General features: G+C 45.8%; 1 protein-coding gene across 1 annotated transcript in view; it reads right to left on the bottom strand.

Moving 5' to 3' along the window:
• F8 (coagulation factor VIII) overlaps window positions 1–16,995 on the bottom strand; it is a 106,043-nt gene that overhangs the window by 46,078 nt on the left and 42,970 nt on the right. Inside the window, exons 7-13 of the mRNA XM_066581028.1 lie at window positions 16,513–16,734; window positions 6,871–7,129; window positions 6,160–6,289; window positions 4,832–4,919; window positions 3,207–3,418; window positions 2,706–2,841; window positions 293–499 (exon numbers count right to left, since the gene is read on the bottom strand). Coding sequence (XP_066437125.1) covers window positions 293–499; window positions 2,706–2,841; window positions 3,207–3,418; window positions 4,832–4,919; window positions 6,160–6,289; window positions 6,871–7,129; window positions 16,513–16,734 — 1,254 coding nt within the window. The remainder of the gene's footprint in view (window positions 1–292; window positions 500–2,705; window positions 2,842–3,206; window positions 3,419–4,831; window positions 4,920–6,159; window positions 6,290–6,870; window positions 7,130–16,512; window positions 16,735–16,995) is intronic.

Genomic DNA, 16,995 nt, shown 5'->3' with positions numbered 1-16,995 from the left:
ACTGATTTTGATAAGTTCATGACAAGTAAAATAACCCATTTTAGGAGAATGAATCTTCCCTTTCCATTTTAGGTTCATCTAAGACTATTAAGAGTTGTAATAATAAATGACAAAAAAATCAATCGTCTCAAGTACTGTACAAGACATTAGTATGATATGCTGAACAATTATAGAACTCCTTGAAGAGGTATGGGCAATTCTAGTTCATATTTTGTACTAGATTCATTGACCTCTACCTCTGCCGCTAGTCCTTTCCATTGACCTTGATATAAAAGATACTACCCTTACTGACCTGTTTTCTCCATGACCATAATAATGGTTTTCCCATTCATGGGAAAAAGCGTCAGTGTTTCTTCATAGCTTGAGTCTACAAGAAATGTATTGCCTCCAAAGTGAATTGATAGTAGTTCTGTGTCCTCAACTAGATTTAAAACATGCCATACCGTGACCTCATTTTGGCAAATAGTGAGGTGAAGAGAAGTCTCAAAACCATTTATAGCTAGGAAAGAGAAATATTGGTTAATATAGCACATTTTCCCACCCTTGTAATAAACATACTTCTGAACAAGGTTTTTTGCTACCACTTCTTGCTAATCTCTCCATCATCTCCATCACCAGAGGCTATTACCAATTTTACTTTGTCCTGAAAGCCATTAAGCAGTGCAGGCGAGGATCCATCATATCCCACCAGTATCCAACGGACCCTGTTACCCTATTATTGGTTCCATTCAGGGTCATTAATTCTGACTGCAAGAATATTGTGCTTTTCTTGCTGTTAAATATAACAGAACTGCTGATGAAGCTTAAGGCTATGTTCACATGTAATGTATATTTCACAGCAGCAAGTACACTGTGGACTATTGTGCAGATTCGCACCAAAATCTATATCAAAATCCGTATGTAACACGCAGATTTTGGTGCGGATTTCACACCTTCACTTGAAGGGTTGAAACTTGTGGTGAATTCACAGTAAAATTGATGCCATTCGGTCTGGATCTGCCACTGTGGATTTGATGCGGATATTCTGCTGTAGTCAATCCACCACATATGAGCAGACCCTAAAGATACTTCATTATCCTAGAAGAAACTTTTGAAATTTTACATTCAATTTTTTTACTCATCCATACAAAAATAACCAGTGGACTTAATGTAAGAGATAAGGGTGTAACTTTCTTTGCACCCTCTTTCCAAAAAGTTATGTTGGTAGTATTGTAATATACACTTATTGTCAAAAAAATCAAGTACCTAGAAGGAGTTGTCAGAATCAAATGAACATTTTTGTGCATGATTGTAACGTTGATAACATTGATATAAGTAAGTGATTACAATAGCAGAGCAAAATAATCATTTATTGGGGAAAACTGACCCCTTGAAAGGAGGCTCTAGTACCCCGTTGTACCGCCTCTAGCTTGGCTACAAATGTGATATGGGTGGGCATGGAGGCATACAGGTTCTGTATGGTATCCTGCAGCATATCTCCAAAGCTCCACATTTGCTGTAACTGAGCCTCTAGATCGTCCAAACTCGTAGGCTGTCAAAGTTGGCATCCCAGATGGTCCCATAAATGTTCTATTAGTGATACATCTGCCAACTGGGAAGGCCACAGAAGTCTGACAATGTTGTGGGGACATTCCTGTGACATCCTTGCTGTTTGCGACCGAGCATTATCCTGCTAGAAAATACCTCTTGGAAGCCACCATGAGAGAAACACATATCGCTGAGCTGCTATTGTCCCTCGTACCACTACTAGGGGTGACCGACTATCATATGCAATGACCACATGACCATCACACCAGCAGTGGGGGCAGTGTGCCACCTCAAGCAAAGGCATGATTGAGACACTCACCCCTAGGTCTCTAGACATGAACATGGCCGTTGGCATTACCAAAACTAAACCTGTTTTCATCACTGAACACAAGCAATTCATTAATACGACCATATATCTTTTTGCACTCCAATAATGCGCCTCTCTCAAATTCTGATAACTCGGCAAAATATCTTTGATAGCATCATAGAGGCGTCTAGTGGTCAACAAGCTCTACACAAGCGGAAAAAGAGGTCACTACACACAGGGAGCCTCAAGTAGCCTTTTTATAGGCCAAGGGTGGAACCACTTTTAGGGCCTCAGGTGACAAGACTGTTCATCTAATCCCGCCACAACTGTAATCATTGTCATATCTGCCTGAGATGTAACTGCATGCCGAGTTTTGCAGCAAAATGATAACTTCTTCTAGGAGATGGATTTATTTATTATTTACAAAGCATGTATATACTACAATATTAAAGCCTGCACACCTTATATTCCAAAATGAACATGAATATTAAACCCTTTTTCTGAGGTAATTCGAAGTGGCAAATGTGTACAGTGGCACAATAATTGTGTGCCCTGGCCAGCATTTCAGCACTGGAGCTGTCCACGGAAATCTTCCAGAGTTTAACTGCATGGTCAGTGCAGCAAGCCCCGTAGATTTTCCGGGCGTGCTACTAAATGGGTTAACCTGCACTCAGCATATCAGTTGTTAACATTCTTCAATTTTCACTGGCAGTCTTAGTAATTAGACATGACTCATAAAATGCTTTATAGCTAGATTAGTCACAGCCTGACTGCATGAAATCAGGATTTTGAAGATGAACTCTGTACCTATTTGCACAAAATTTACAGAGAGAATCATCATGTGGGGAATATTACATCCCAGTATACTTACAGTACATCACATTTTCTCGTGGAGACATTTCACTTCTGGTCATATTTTGTGAGTTCTGAATGTTTTGACCTCGGTACCAGCTAAGCATTTCATCAAATACAGAGAAGAAAAGAATATGTTCTTTATCTGTAACAATCTAAAATAAAAATGAATTTTGGTTTCCATTACTGACACTGAATAGTTCTGCACATTTTACAATTGGTTGTGTTGTGTTGGTTTCTATCTACCCATAAATGTTAGAAGTCACATAACAAATTTTAAAATATTTATTGCCCCAATACAATAAAATTTACAAAAAAGAATGCAACTTTGCAAATATTAAAGAAGTTGTACCAGAATTTCATGTTATCCCCTATCAACAGGATAGTGAATAACTTGCTTATCGGTGGGGGTCTCACTGCTGAGACACCCGCTGATCTCAAGGATGGAGGTCTCGTGTTACTGCACCCCTTGCAGTGAGGAGGAGACTGAATGAAGTGCTGGTGTTCATCTGACAAGTACCTGATTTCCACCTTGATCCAAAGTTTGTTTAGAACAGATCAGAAGTGGTCCAATAAGGCCTGATGCTAAATCTCTCTGTGGGTTGTGGAAACTGGCATAATATCTTGTAAGACATCGTGGATCAGAAGACGCAGGGCTGTCATATTGTGTCACAGGCCATATATATGTTATAGAGTTATTTGGCTGAATAGGGTAATCCTTCAGTTGTTCTCCTGAAAGAAAAAAAAGAAAATTTAAATTTTAACTAATAACCCCTTAGTGACTGCCAATATACCTTCACTAAAGGGCTTTAAACAGGCACATACATCTTTTTAAGGCAATGGCTTGGCTGACTACTGACAGCCTGGCTCCTGCTCTCCCCAATCCCAGGACTGTCTTGGAGGGTGACTCACAAGACACAAGAGGGTAGGGTGTCTTAGATCCAGACATATACAAGTTAGACAGACACAACACCAGACATTTGAGATGATAATGGCTCTACACAATACACAAAACCACCACCTGGTCTCCTCCAATACACAAGACAGACAAGTAATTAGAAACACAATTACACACACCACAGGAGGTAATTAAAGTGCTGTGTGGCCCTAAAGTCTGGGCCACTACACATCCACAGGAGCCGCATCAATAGGAGCCCCAGTTACAGGGGAAAATATCCCCCTGTAGTGACAATAGTCACTGGCAGAGCTGATCAGGGTCTGCTATGACAGTTCTGCTGTAACAGGGGGCACCTGGCGGTCAGGTGATCACTGGGTCGCATAGTGAAAGGAATACTTCCAGTTAGCACTGACTGAGGGTGGGTTCACACGAGTGTGTTTTTGTGCGTACTTAGGTGCGTACATACGTGCACACCTAGGTACGAGCAAAAACACGTGCGTATGCAGCTGCATGCAGTGTTTTCAATGGAGCGGCGGCTGCTGCCGTATCATTACAAATGCGCCAATGGCAAATTTGTAGTGATTTTTTTTTGTGTGTGTGTTTTTTATGTACAAGGAGGGGAACGTGGGGTTTTGACTTTTTATATTTTCTTGTTTTTTTATTTTTTTAACTTTTAAGTTTTGTCTCACTAAGGAACTTGAAGTTCACAACTTTCAATAGTTAAAATAGTACACAAGAATACTTCAGTATTGCAGTGTATTATATTGTCTATGAAGCTCAGCCATAGGCTGAGTCTAATAGGTTACCATAGGTGGCAGACTCAGAGGCCATTTTCAAGCCTCCGGGTGCCGTAGCAACTCATGGGGACCCTGCGATCACATTGCAGTATGTAAACAGTTAAACGACTGAAATTGGCATTTTCTCTAGTTCTCATCATTACAGCTAGAGTCTGGCTGTCATCAGACAGTTGAGCTTCCGTACCTCCTGGCATGGGAGACCTGTACTAGGCTTCCGTATGCATCAGAATAAAGCCCCTAATGGCCGCCATAAAACATGTGTATGGGAGGTCGTGAAGTGTAAAACTTGATCCATATTCTAAAGCTTGATGTGGCTGTACAGAAACCACTGCAAAACATCCCGAACAGCAGTTAAAACCCAGCAGTCACACATTACTCCATTGCTGCTCCTTAAGCATTTCACACAAGACCATTGATTTTGCATCTGTTGACATTAAAATATTACAGTACCTGTCAAGAAACGATGGGTAGAGCTCACATTACTTAGTCCTTGGGGATAGATGTTGAAGGGATGACGAGCCATATTCTTGAACACAATCTAAAATCACAGACATAGCAGACTCAGATTTTTAGCATAAGTCATCATGTTATAATTTGTGGCAAATGCTATCCATCTGTGCATGGCTTGTGAGTCTAAAACTTAGCGTGCTACATCATTTGTGGTACATATTCTATTAGTCTAACTACGACTCAATAATAAACGTATGTATAGACAAGACATCAGCCTACTGTGGAGACAGAAAAACTCTTAGGGGATGTTCATACGCCAGATTCCGATACTGAATCCACCTGTCAAATCACGGCAAATATCTGCAAGTTTTCTGCCTCCGTTTTTGCTGCAGACCCACAAAACATACCCATACCCCGTTGCTCTGATTCCTGTAACTCATTACTAATAACTCTTCCCCTTTCCTATATATCCTGAAGGCAGCAGCTAAACTCACCTTTCTGACCAATTACTGCACCAATGCATCTACCCTGTGCCACTCACTGCACTGGTGTTGTAGGAGGAGTGGAAAGAAAGAGGAAGGCTTCATAGGTATGATCACTGCGTCAGAGTGGCGAATACGTGGAGAAAAACTTCTGTCAATTCACTCATCTAGTTCAGTTTTGACAACAGCTGTTAGCTTATAATTCCCTTTTGGACAGCTAAATATCTTGATATTTATGAGTGGATACATAGCAAGGTGGCAGGCTGCCTCTGCTACAATTAGTATAAAGCCAGCCACATTAAAGTCAATGGATCGTACAGGTAGTGACAATTGCCAATTGAGTCATTATATTTTATGGATTTTAATGAGCATGCTCAATAGTACTGCTGCTTCTGCCAAGAACCAAGCTGCTGGATCGCCCAAATTCAGGATCCTTTTGCCCAACACAAACAGGGACTCCCACTGACTATCCATCAGTAACTAGGTCAGGCTCTCACTGCTACAAAGCTTGTGAGGAAGATTCGCTTGAGCTGCACAATCAATGAGACACAGCTCACAATTTTATTATATGATAGTATCAGATCACAAGCTCTAGCTTTGTTTACAGCTCAACGTTGTGACAGGGAGATATTGCAGTTCTCTGTTTGTGGCCTCAAACATCATTCAAAGCAGCCAGTTCAGCCACTATTAATTATTTGCAGACCTTACACAGCTAGCAGTGAAGTTTTTTTGTTAATATAAAATGAAAAGAAACCCAAACAGGGAAACAGCAAATACACACAGTGCGTGCCAGCATTCTCAGATGTCTTTCAATCTATAATTATAATGTATAACTGAAATATGTACCCGTATTTGATCTCCAACTTCTCCTCTAAGAACAGGCCCAAGGATCCCCGTTCCAGGAATTTCTGATATTTTTGGATGGATGAATCGTGAGTCTGTAAACTCTCTGTATACTGCTTTAGTAAAATATGTCCTAAATGGGATAGAAGAAATCATGTGAATACAATTTACAAATAAAGAAATGAAAGCATCATTTCTAAAACTCACAGTCACATATGATACATGCTCTTTTTATGTGGAGTTTATTTTCTTTTAATTCTTTACTTTTCCTACTGAAATAAATGGACCACTATGGAAACTATGTGGGCACCCAAGGAAAGCCAAGCAGAGCTGGCAAGAGACCAAGTCACACTATGTTTTCTTGCACAAGGAAAAACTCTAATGGTATGAAACTGAAAGGGAGGAGACATAGATTAGATATTACAAAAACTTTCTGACAGTGAGGGTGATCAATGTTTGGAACAGGTTGCCCTGGGAGGTGGTGAGTTCTCCTTCAATGGAAGTCTTCAAACAGAGGCTGGACAGACATCTGTCTGGGATGATTTAGTGAATCCTACATTGATCAGATAACTCTGGAGGTCCTGCAACTCTACAATTCTATGATTCTATGGTTGGAATAAACCAGATGGTCTCCAGTCCGACCTCAGTGGCCACCAATGTTTATGTTTAAGAACATAATAGTGCATTTAAGTTTTTAATTTTCTTTTTACTAACCCTTTATCAGTTTGTTCTTGATGATAGTCCCATTCCACCTCTATGGCTGCAATATAATGCGTCCATGTGACTGGTTTTCGTTTCCCATGAGATCTTATATGAACATGCGGTGAATCATCTCTCTCATCAAAATCAAATACTGTCGATTCATAATAATCATCTTCATAATCATCATCATCATTGTTCTTATTTAATACACGCATCTGCTTTTCAGATTCAGATTTGCAATCTTCGACTCTGATCAGAGATGTCATTTTTCCTGTGGAGCATAATAACTGTAATTAAAATAAGTTGAACAAACAAAAGATGAAATAATAATTTGAGCATGGGAGCGTCATTAATGTGGGCATCTTTAGTATAGGCATCATTAATAGGCTGTAAGCCTGAATGGTACACTACATGTATCTATGTATAAGTTTAATACCAAGCAGCCACTGCCCAATGCAGGCTAAGCATATCTAAATGTTCATCAGTATCTTGAACTTGTGCAAGCTTCTCCATTTAGCAAATTGCCTGTCTGCATGCTGAGGGAATTGGTGTCCATACTTGCCCTTGTATTATGTAGCAGTATGCCAGTAAGTATGGCCACCCTCTGTGATTTTGGATTGATATGTCTTTTTTCTATGATTATTTTTAATGTTAGTATAGGGACTTGAAAGTTAATGAGGACCCTTGACGTGGGTTGCAAGCTTTCATATTTTGGGTAAAATATTAACCAATAATTCACATTTATTATTATTTTTTTGCAGGAAGCAGCTTGGCTTTAAAATGCTAGGGGAACCCGGGTGTCAGCGCGGTTCACTTGTATGTATTCTTTGTCTGGGTTTTTAACAAGAATCTTAATAAGGCCATGGATTTTAGCGGATGCTGGATCTTTTGCTTTTTCATCTAAGCTACTTTCTTTCAAACTGTTCTGTGCATCTGAATATTGCAGGTGAGCTGACCAGTCTAGCATTAAGACAGAAGTTTTACTACAAATGAAATGAAATAGTGAATTCAATGGTATACAACTTGTGGTTACCTTATACCCTGTTCTCTTTGTTTTCTCTTTTAAAATCTCCTGCAAATTTGCCCAAACTGTTCTTTTTCATCTCAATAAAGACCTTCTCAAAATAAACTTAAAAATTCCCTTTTGTTGGTAGGCCAATGACAGATGGGGCTCCCTGGTTACTGAAACACTCAGTTGGAATGTTATGTGGACAACATATACAACTCGGATGGATCTGCAGTAGGTGCTTTTATCATCCACTCATTTATTTTTTAGGCATCTTGTGTTATATGAATAGTTTGTATTATATGAATAGTTTAAAATTGCTACATTGGGGTACCACAATGTAGAGTGCAATTTTAAACTATCCATATAACTAGAGATGAGCGAACACCAAAATGTTCGGGTGTTCGTTATTCGTAACGAACTTCCCGTGATGCTCGAGGGTTCGTTTCGAACAACGAACCCCATTGAAGTCAATGGGCGACCAGAACATTTTTGTATTTCGCCGATGCTCGCTAAGGTTTTCATGTGTGAAAATCTGGGCAATTCAGGAAAGTGATGGGAATGACACAGTGACGGATAGGGCAGGCGAGGGGCTACATGTTGGGCTGCATCTCAAGTTCCCAGGTCCCACTATTAAGCCACAATACCGGCAAGAGTGGGCCCCCCCCTCCCAACAACTTTTACTTCTGAAAAGCCCTCATTAGCATGGCATACCTTTGCTAAGCACCACACTACCTCCAACAAAGCACAATCACTGCCTGCATGACACTCCACTGACACTTCTCCTGGGTTACATGCTGCCCAACCGCCCCCCCTCCCCCCCACAGCGCACACCAAAGTGTCCCTGCGCAGCCTTCAGCTGCCCTCATGCCACACCACGCTCATGTCTATTTAGAATTGCGTCTGCCATGACGAGGGACCGCAGGCACACACTGCAGAGGTTGGCACGGCTAGGCAGCGACCCTCTTTAAAAGTGGCGGAGCGATAGCCCACAATGCTGTACAGAAGCAATGAGAAATAGAATCCTGTGCCACCGCCATCAGGAGCTGCACACGTGGGCATAGCAATGGGGAACCTATGTGCCACACACTATTCATTCTGTCAAGGTGTCTGCATGCCCCAGTCAGACCGGGCTTTTTAATTCATAGACACAGGCAGGTACAACTCCCTATTGTGAAGTCCCTGTCGACCCACAGCATGGGTGGCTCCCTGGAACCCACCGGCGGTACACAGAAATATCCCATTGCATTGCCCAACACAGCTGAGGTAGTAATGTCGTGCTTAATGCAGGTGGGCTTCGGCCCACACTGCATGCCCCAGTCTGACTGGGGTTCTTTATAAGTGTACAGATGTAGTAAAAACTCCGTGTGCACCTACAGCATGGGTGGGTGCCAGGAAGCCACCGGCGGTACATAGAAATATCCCATTGCATTGCCCAACACAGCTGAGGTAGTAATGTTGTGCTTAACCCTTTCCAATCCAATTTGTATATGGTTTTCCTAGGGGGCTTACTCTTTTTCTGCTGTTATACAACGGCGCTATATGCTGGCTAAAGCCAGTACTGCATGAGCTGACACGTAGGATAGGCTCCGACAGCAGAGAGGCTGGCAATATACAGTAAGAGAACCCCGACGGACATCTACCAACAACGGAGCTGTACAGCCTTAAACCCTAATGTCTTCACAGGTCACACAGTGGACTGGAAAGGGTTAATGCAGGTGGGTTTCGGCCCACACTGCATGCCCCAGTCAGACTGGGGTTCTTTACAAGTGGACACATGTAGGTTTAACTCCCTGTGGACCCACTGCCTGGGTGGGTGCCAGGAAGCCACCGGCGGTACATAGAAATATCCCATTGCATTGCCCAACACAGCTGAGGTAGTAATGTCGTGCGTAATACAGGTGGGCTTCGGCCCACACTGCATGCCCCAGTCAGACGGGTTCTTTAGAAGTGTACAGATGTATTAAAAACTCAGTGTGCACCTACAGCATGGGTGGCTCCCTGGAACCCACCGGCGGTACACAAAAATATCCCATTGCATTGCCCAACACAGCTGAGGTAGTAATGTCGTGCGTAATACAGGTGGGCTTCGGCCCACACTGCATGCCCCAGTCAGACTGGGGTTCTTTACAAGTGGACACATGTAGGTTTAACTCCCTGTGGACCCACTGCCTGGGTGGGTGCCAGGAAGCCACCGGCGGTACATAGAAATATCCCATTGCATTGCCCAACAAAGCTGAGGTAACGTCAGCTGTAATGCAGGTGGGCTAAAAATTAATTTGATTACACTGTAGGCGAGGGCCCACAAAAATTGCTGTATCAACAGTACTAATGTACATCCCAAAAATTGGCCATGGCCAGCCAAGAGGGCAGGTGAAACCCATTAATCGCTTTGGTTAATGTGGCTTAAGTGGTAACTAGGCCTGGAGGCAGCCCAGTGTAACGAAAAATTGGTTCAAGTTAAAGTTCCAATGCTTTTAAGCGCATTGAAACTTATAAAAATTGTTCTGAAAAATTATTTGAGTGAGCCTTGTGGCCCTAAGAAAAATTGCCCGTTCAGCGTGATTACGTGAGGTTTCAGGAGGAGGAGCAGGAGGAGGAGGAGGAGGAATATTAGACACAGATTGATGAAGCAGAAATGTCCCCGTTTTGGATGGTGAGAGAGAACGTAGCTTCCATCCGCGGGTGCAGCCTACGTATTGCTTACGTATCGCTGCTGTCCGCTGGTGGAGAACAGAAGTCTGGGGAAATCCAGCCTTTGTTCATCTTGATGAGTGTTAGCCTGTCGGCACTGTCGGTTGACAAGCGGCTACGCTTATCTGTGATGATTCCCCCAGCCGCACTAAACACCCTCTCCGACAACACGCTAGCCGCAGGACAAGCAAGCACCTCAAGGGCATACAGGGCTAGTTCAGGCCACGTGTCCAGCTTCGACACCCAGTAGTTGTAGGGGGCAGAGGCGTCACCAAGGATGGTCGTGCGATCCGCTACGTACTCCCTCACCATCCTTTTGCAGTGCTCCCGCCGACTCAGCCGTGACTGGGGAGCGGTGACACAGTCTTGGTGGGGAGCCATAAAGCTGGCCAGGCCCTTAAAGACTGTTGCACTGCCTGGGATGTACATGCTGCTCGATCTACGCACATCCCCTGCAACATGGCCCTCGGAACTGCGCCTTCTGCCACTAGCGCTGTCGGCTGGGAATTTTACCATCAGCTTGTCCGCAAGGGTCCTGTGGTATAGCAACACTCTCGAACCCCTTTCCTCTTCGGGAATCAGAGTGGGCAGGTTCTCCTTATACCGTGGATCGAGCAGTGTGTACACCCAGTAATCCGTAGTGGCCAGAATGCGTGCAACGCGAGGGTCACGAGAAAGGCATCCTAACATGAAGTCAGCCATGTGTGCCAGGGTACCTGTACGCAACACATGGCTGTCTTCACTAGGAAGATCACTTTCAGGATCCTCCTCCTCCTCCTCCTCCTCCTCCTCCTCAGGCCATACACGCTGAAAGGATGACAGGCAATCAGCCGGTGTACCGTCAGCAGCGGCCCAAGCTGTCTCTTCCCCCTCCTCCTCATCCTCCTCATGCTCCTCCTCCTCCTCCTGTACGCGCTGAGAAATAGACAGGAGGGTGCCCTGACTATCCAGCGGCATACTGTCTTCCCCCGCCCCCGTTTCCGAGCGCAAAGCAGCTGCCTTTATGGTTTGCAGGGAATTTCTCAAGATGCATAGCAGAGGAATGGTGACGCTAATGATTGTAGCATCGCCGCTCACCACCTGGGTAGACTCCTCAAAATTACCAAGGACATGGCAGATGTCTGCCAACCAGGCCCACTCTTCTGAAAGGAATTGAGGAGGCTGACTCCCACTGCGCCGCCCATGTTGGAGTTGGTATTCGACTATAGCTCTACGCTGTTCATAGAGCCTGGCCAACATGTGGAGCGTAGAGTTCCACCGTGTGGGCACGTCGCACAGCAGTCGGTGCACTGGCAGCTTAAAGTGATGTTGCAGGGTGCGCAGGGTGGCAGCGTCCGTGTGGGACTTGCGGAAATGTGCGCAGAGCCGGCGCGCCTTTACGAGCAGGTCTGACAAGCGTGGGTAGCTTTTCAGAAAGCGCTGAACCACCAAATTAAAGACGTGGGCCAGGCATGGCACGTGCGTGAGGCTGCCGAGCTGCAGAGCCGCCACCAGGTTACGGCCGTTGTCACACACGACCATGCCCGGTTGGAGGCTCAGCGGCGCAAGCCAGCGGTCGGTCTGCTGTGTCAGACCCTGCAGCAGTTCGTGGGCCGTGTGCCTCTTATCGCCTAAGCTGAGTAGTTTCAGCACGGCCTGCTGACGCTTGCCCACCGCTGTGCTGCCACACCGCGCGACACCGACTGCTGGCGACATGCTGCTGCTAAGACATCTTGATTGTGAGACAGAGGAGGAGGAGGAGGAGGAGGGTGCTTTAGTGGAGGAAGCATACACCTCCGCAGATACCAGCACCGAGCTGGGGCCCGCAATTCTGGGGGTGGGTAGGACGTGAGCGGTCCCAGGCTCTGACTCTGTCCCAGCCTCCACTAAATTCACCCAATGTGCCGTCAGGGAGATGTAGTGGCCCTGCCCGCCTGTGCTTGTCCACGTGTCCGTAGTTAAGTGGACCGTGGCAGTAACCGCGTTGGTGAGGGCGCGCACAATGTTGCGGGAGACGTGGTCGTGCAGGGCTGGGACGGCACATCGGGAAAAGTAGTGGCGACTGGGAACTGAGTAGCGCGGGGCCGCCGCCTCCATGATACTTTTGAAGGACTCCGTTTCCACAACCCTATACGGCAGCATCTCAAGGCTGATGAATTTTGCGATGCGGACGGTTAACGTTTGAGCGTGCGGGTGCGTGGCGGCGTACTTGCGCTTGCGCTCGAACACTTGCGCAAGCGACGGCTGAACGGTGCGCTGAACTACACTGCTGGATGGGGCCGAGGACAGCGGAGATGAGGGTGTGGGTGCAGGCCATGAGGCGGTAGTGCCTGTGTCCTGAGAGGGGGGTTGCATCTCAGTGGCAGGTTGGGGCACAGGGGGAGAGGCAGGGGTGCAAACCGGAGGCGGTGAACGGCCTTTGTCCCACCTTGCGGGGTGCTTGGCTATCATATGTCTGCGCATGGTGGTGGTGGTGAGGCTGTTGGTGTTGGCTCCCCGGCTGAGCTTTGCGCGACAAAGGTTGCACACCACTGTTCGTCGGTCGTCAGGCGTCTCTGTGAAAAACTGCCAGACCTTAGAGCACCTCGGCCTCCGCAGGGTGGCATGGCGCGAGGGGGCGCTTTGGGAAACACTTGGTGGATTATTCGGTCTGGCCCTGCCTCTACCCCTGGCCCTGGACACCGCACTGCCTCTTGCAACCTGCCCTGCTGATGCCCTTGACTCCCCCTCTGAAGACCTGTCCTCCTGAGTAAGCGTTGCACACCAGGTGGGGTCAGTCACCTCATCGTCCTGCTGCTCTTCCTCCGAATCCTCTGTGCGCTGCTCCCTGGGACTTACTGCCCTTACTACTACCTCACTGCAAGACAACTGTGTCTGATCGTCATCGTCCTCCTGACCCACAGAAAGTTGTTGAGACAGTTGGCGGAAGTCCCCAGCCTCTTCCCCCGGACCCCGGGAACTTTCGAATGGTTGGGCATCAGTGACGATAAACTCCTCTGGTGGGAGAGGAACCGCTGCTGCCCAATCTAAGCAGGGGCCCGAGAACAGTTCCTGGGAGTGCTCCCGCTCCTGAGCAGGTGTTATTGTAGTGGAGTGAGGAGGCTGGGAGGAAGGAGGAGCAGCAGACAGAGGATTCGGATTGGCAGCAGTGGACGGCGCAGAACTGCGGGTAGACGATAGGTTGCTCGAAGCACTTTCTGCCATCCAGGACAGGACCTGCTCACACTGCTCATTTTCTAATAACCGTCTCCCGCGTGGACCCATTAATTGGGCGATGAATGTGGGGACGCCAGAAACGTGCCTCTCTCCTAATCGCGCAGTAGTCGGCTGCGACACACCTGGATCAGGAGCTTGGCCTGTGCCCACACCCTGACTTGGCCCTCCGCGTCCTCGGCCGCGTCCACGTCCTCTAGGCCTACCCCTACCCCTCAGCATGCTGTATTACCAGTGATTTGATTTCACAGGCAGGAAATAAATTGGCGCAAGACTGCAGGCCAAATATAATTTTTGCCCTTTTTGGAAAACAAAAGGCCCCACTGCCTCTAGTGAATGAATTATCTAAGTTTAATAACTGTGCTGTGTCCCTGCTTATGTGTCACAGAACGTGAGGGTAGCAGAGTTATTATAACTCTTGGAGAGCAGGTATTTTTTTCCCAATTAAGGAAAGCAAATGGCGAAGCCAGCAGTAAAGCGTAGCTGGGTGCGTATGATTTAGCAATGTTTTTCACGCAGCTCACACGTCTCCACAGGCGTAAGGACGGACAGAGGCTGGACAAATAGATTTGTTTTCAGTTTTTTCCCACCAACAGGCAGCACTGCGTATATTCAATGAACATGAGAAGTTTAATAACTGTGCTGTGTCCCTGCTTATGTGTCACAGAACGTGAGGGTAGCAGAGTTATTATAACTCTGGCAGAGCAGGTATTTTTTTTCCCAATTAAGGAAAGCAAATGGCGAAGCCAGCAGTAAAGCGTAGCTGGGTGCGTATGATTTAGCACTGTTCTTCACGCAGCTCACACGTCTCCACCGCCCGTAAGGACGGACAGAGGCTGGACAAATAGATTTGTTTTCAGTTTTTTCCCACCAACAGGCAGCACTGCGTATATTCAATGAACATGAGAAGTTTAATAACTGTGCTGTGTCCCTGCTTATGTGTCACAGAACGTGAGGGTAGCAGAGTTATTATAACTCTGGCAGAGCAGGTATTTTTTTTCCCAATTAAGGAAAGCAAATGGCGAAGCCAGCAGTAAAGCGTAGCTGGGTGCGTATGATTTAGCAATGTTTTTCACGCAGCTCACACGTCTCCACAGGCGTAAGGACGGACAGAGGCTGGACAAATAGATTTGTTTTCAGTTTTTTCCCACCAACAGGCAGCACTGCGTATATTCAATGAACATGAGAAGTTTAATAACTGTGCTGTGTCCCTGCTTATGTGTCACAGAACGTGAGGGTAGCAGAGTTATTATAACTCTGGCAGAGCAGGTATTTTTTTCCCAATTAAGGAAAGCAAATGGCGAAGCCAGCAGTAAAGCGTAGTTGGGTGCGTATGATTTAGCAATGTTTTTCACGCAGCTCACACGTCTCCACAGGCGTAAGGACGGACAGAGGCTGGACAAATAGATTTGTTTTCAGTTTTTTCCCACCAACAGGCAGCACTGCGTATATTCAATGAACATGACAAGTTTAATAACTGTGCTGTGTCCCTGCTTATGTGTCACAGAACGTGAGGGTAGCAGAGTTATTATAACTCTGGCAGAGCAGGTATTTTTTTTCCCAATTAAGGAAAGCAAATGGCGAAGCCAGCAGTAAAGCGTAGCTGGGTGCGTATGATTTAGCACTGTTCTTCACGCAGCTCACACGTCTCCACCGCCCGTAAGGACGGACAGAGGCTGGACAAATAGATTTGTTTTCAGTTTTTTCCCACCAACAGGCAGCACTGCGTATATTCAATGAACATGAGAAGTTTAATAACTGTGCTGTGTCCCTGCTTATGTGTCACAGAACGTGAGGGTAGCAGAGTTATTATAACTCTGGCAGAGCAGGTATTTTTTTTCCCAATTAAGGAAAGCAAATGGCGAAGCCAGCAGTAAAGCGTAGCTGGGTGCGTATGATTTAGCAATGTTTTTCACGCAGCTCACACGTGTCCACAGGCGTTAGGACGGACAGAGGCTGGACAAATAGATTTGTTTTCAGTTTTTTCCCACCAACAGGCAGCACTGCGTATATTCTATGAATAATAACTGTGTTGTGGCCCTGCCTATACAATTCTTTCCCTGCAGTATCAATGGAGGGTGGAATGCTCTGCAGAGGCGATTTTGAGAAGCCCAAAAAAAATGCAGCACAGCTAACAGCAGCCTGGACAGTACTGCACACGGATAAATATGGCCCTAGAAAGGACCGTTGAGGTTCTTGAAGGCTACACTCACTCCTAACACTCTCCCTGCCTATGCAGCACTTCTGTCCCTAATGCCAGGTGCAACGCTCTGCAGAGCCGATTTTGAGAAAAAAAAAAATGCCACTGCTAACAGCAGCCAACACACAGCTATCAGTGGCCCTAATAAGGACCTTTGGGGGGTCTTGAAGCCTACACTAACTACCAATTCTTTCCCTACAGCAGCTCCGGTATAAACAGCACTGTCCCTCATCTAACTCACACCGCATCTGAGGCGAGCCGCGGGAGGGGCCGACTTTTATATTAGGCGAACACCTGATCTCGCCAGCCACTCACAGCAGGGGGGTGGTATAGGGCTTAAACGTTGCAGGGGGAAGTTGTAATGCCTTCCCTGTCTTTCAATTGGCCAGAAAAGCGCGCTAACGTCTCAGGGAAGGAAGTGAAAGTAACCAGAACACCGCATGGTGTTCGTTACGAATAACGAACATCCCGAACACCCTAATATTCGCACGAATATCAAGCTCGGACGAACGCGTTCGCTCATCTCTACATATAACACATTGTGAGTGATATCTACACGTACCTCCTGGATGTGTCCAGGTCTGGCAGGATAGTTTGTAGACTCCTTTCTCTCCTGGGTGCACAATGGCTGTTAGAAAGCTAAATGCAGTAACAGAAAGTACAGGGACACGATGGTCTCTTATGACAAAGCTATGTCTCTCCAGAGAAATACTGTGTACTTCAAAATGGGTTCCAAATCCAATAACGTGAAAATGCGTTGGCTTCTTGTGACAAATCTTCTGGTCTACAAGAGAAGATAAAACTTTTAAAAACTAATTTTTTAATTTGTTTTTAAACATGAATAACAAATAATTATGGTGGCTTTTCAATTAAGGGTGATGTTCAAGAAACAGAACCCACTGTCAAGTTTGAATAAGGGTACATTCACACCTGCATTAGGCTTTTGGTAACATTTCCATTTCTGTTCTGTTTTTTGGAGCAGAAAAAGAAAATGAAAATGATATAAATGTTTGCGGTTTTTCCCCATTAATTTCAAGGTTTGTTT

The sequence above is a fragment of the Eleutherodactylus coqui genome, chromosome 10, assembly GCF_035609145.1.
Source record: "Eleutherodactylus coqui strain aEleCoq1 chromosome 10, aEleCoq1.hap1, whole genome shotgun sequence".
NCBI classification, from domain to species: domain Eukaryota; kingdom Metazoa; phylum Chordata; class Amphibia; order Anura; family Eleutherodactylidae; genus Eleutherodactylus; species Eleutherodactylus coqui.
Note: the sequence above shows the minus strand (reverse complement) of the source record. Positions and strands in the feature narration are given on the sequence as shown.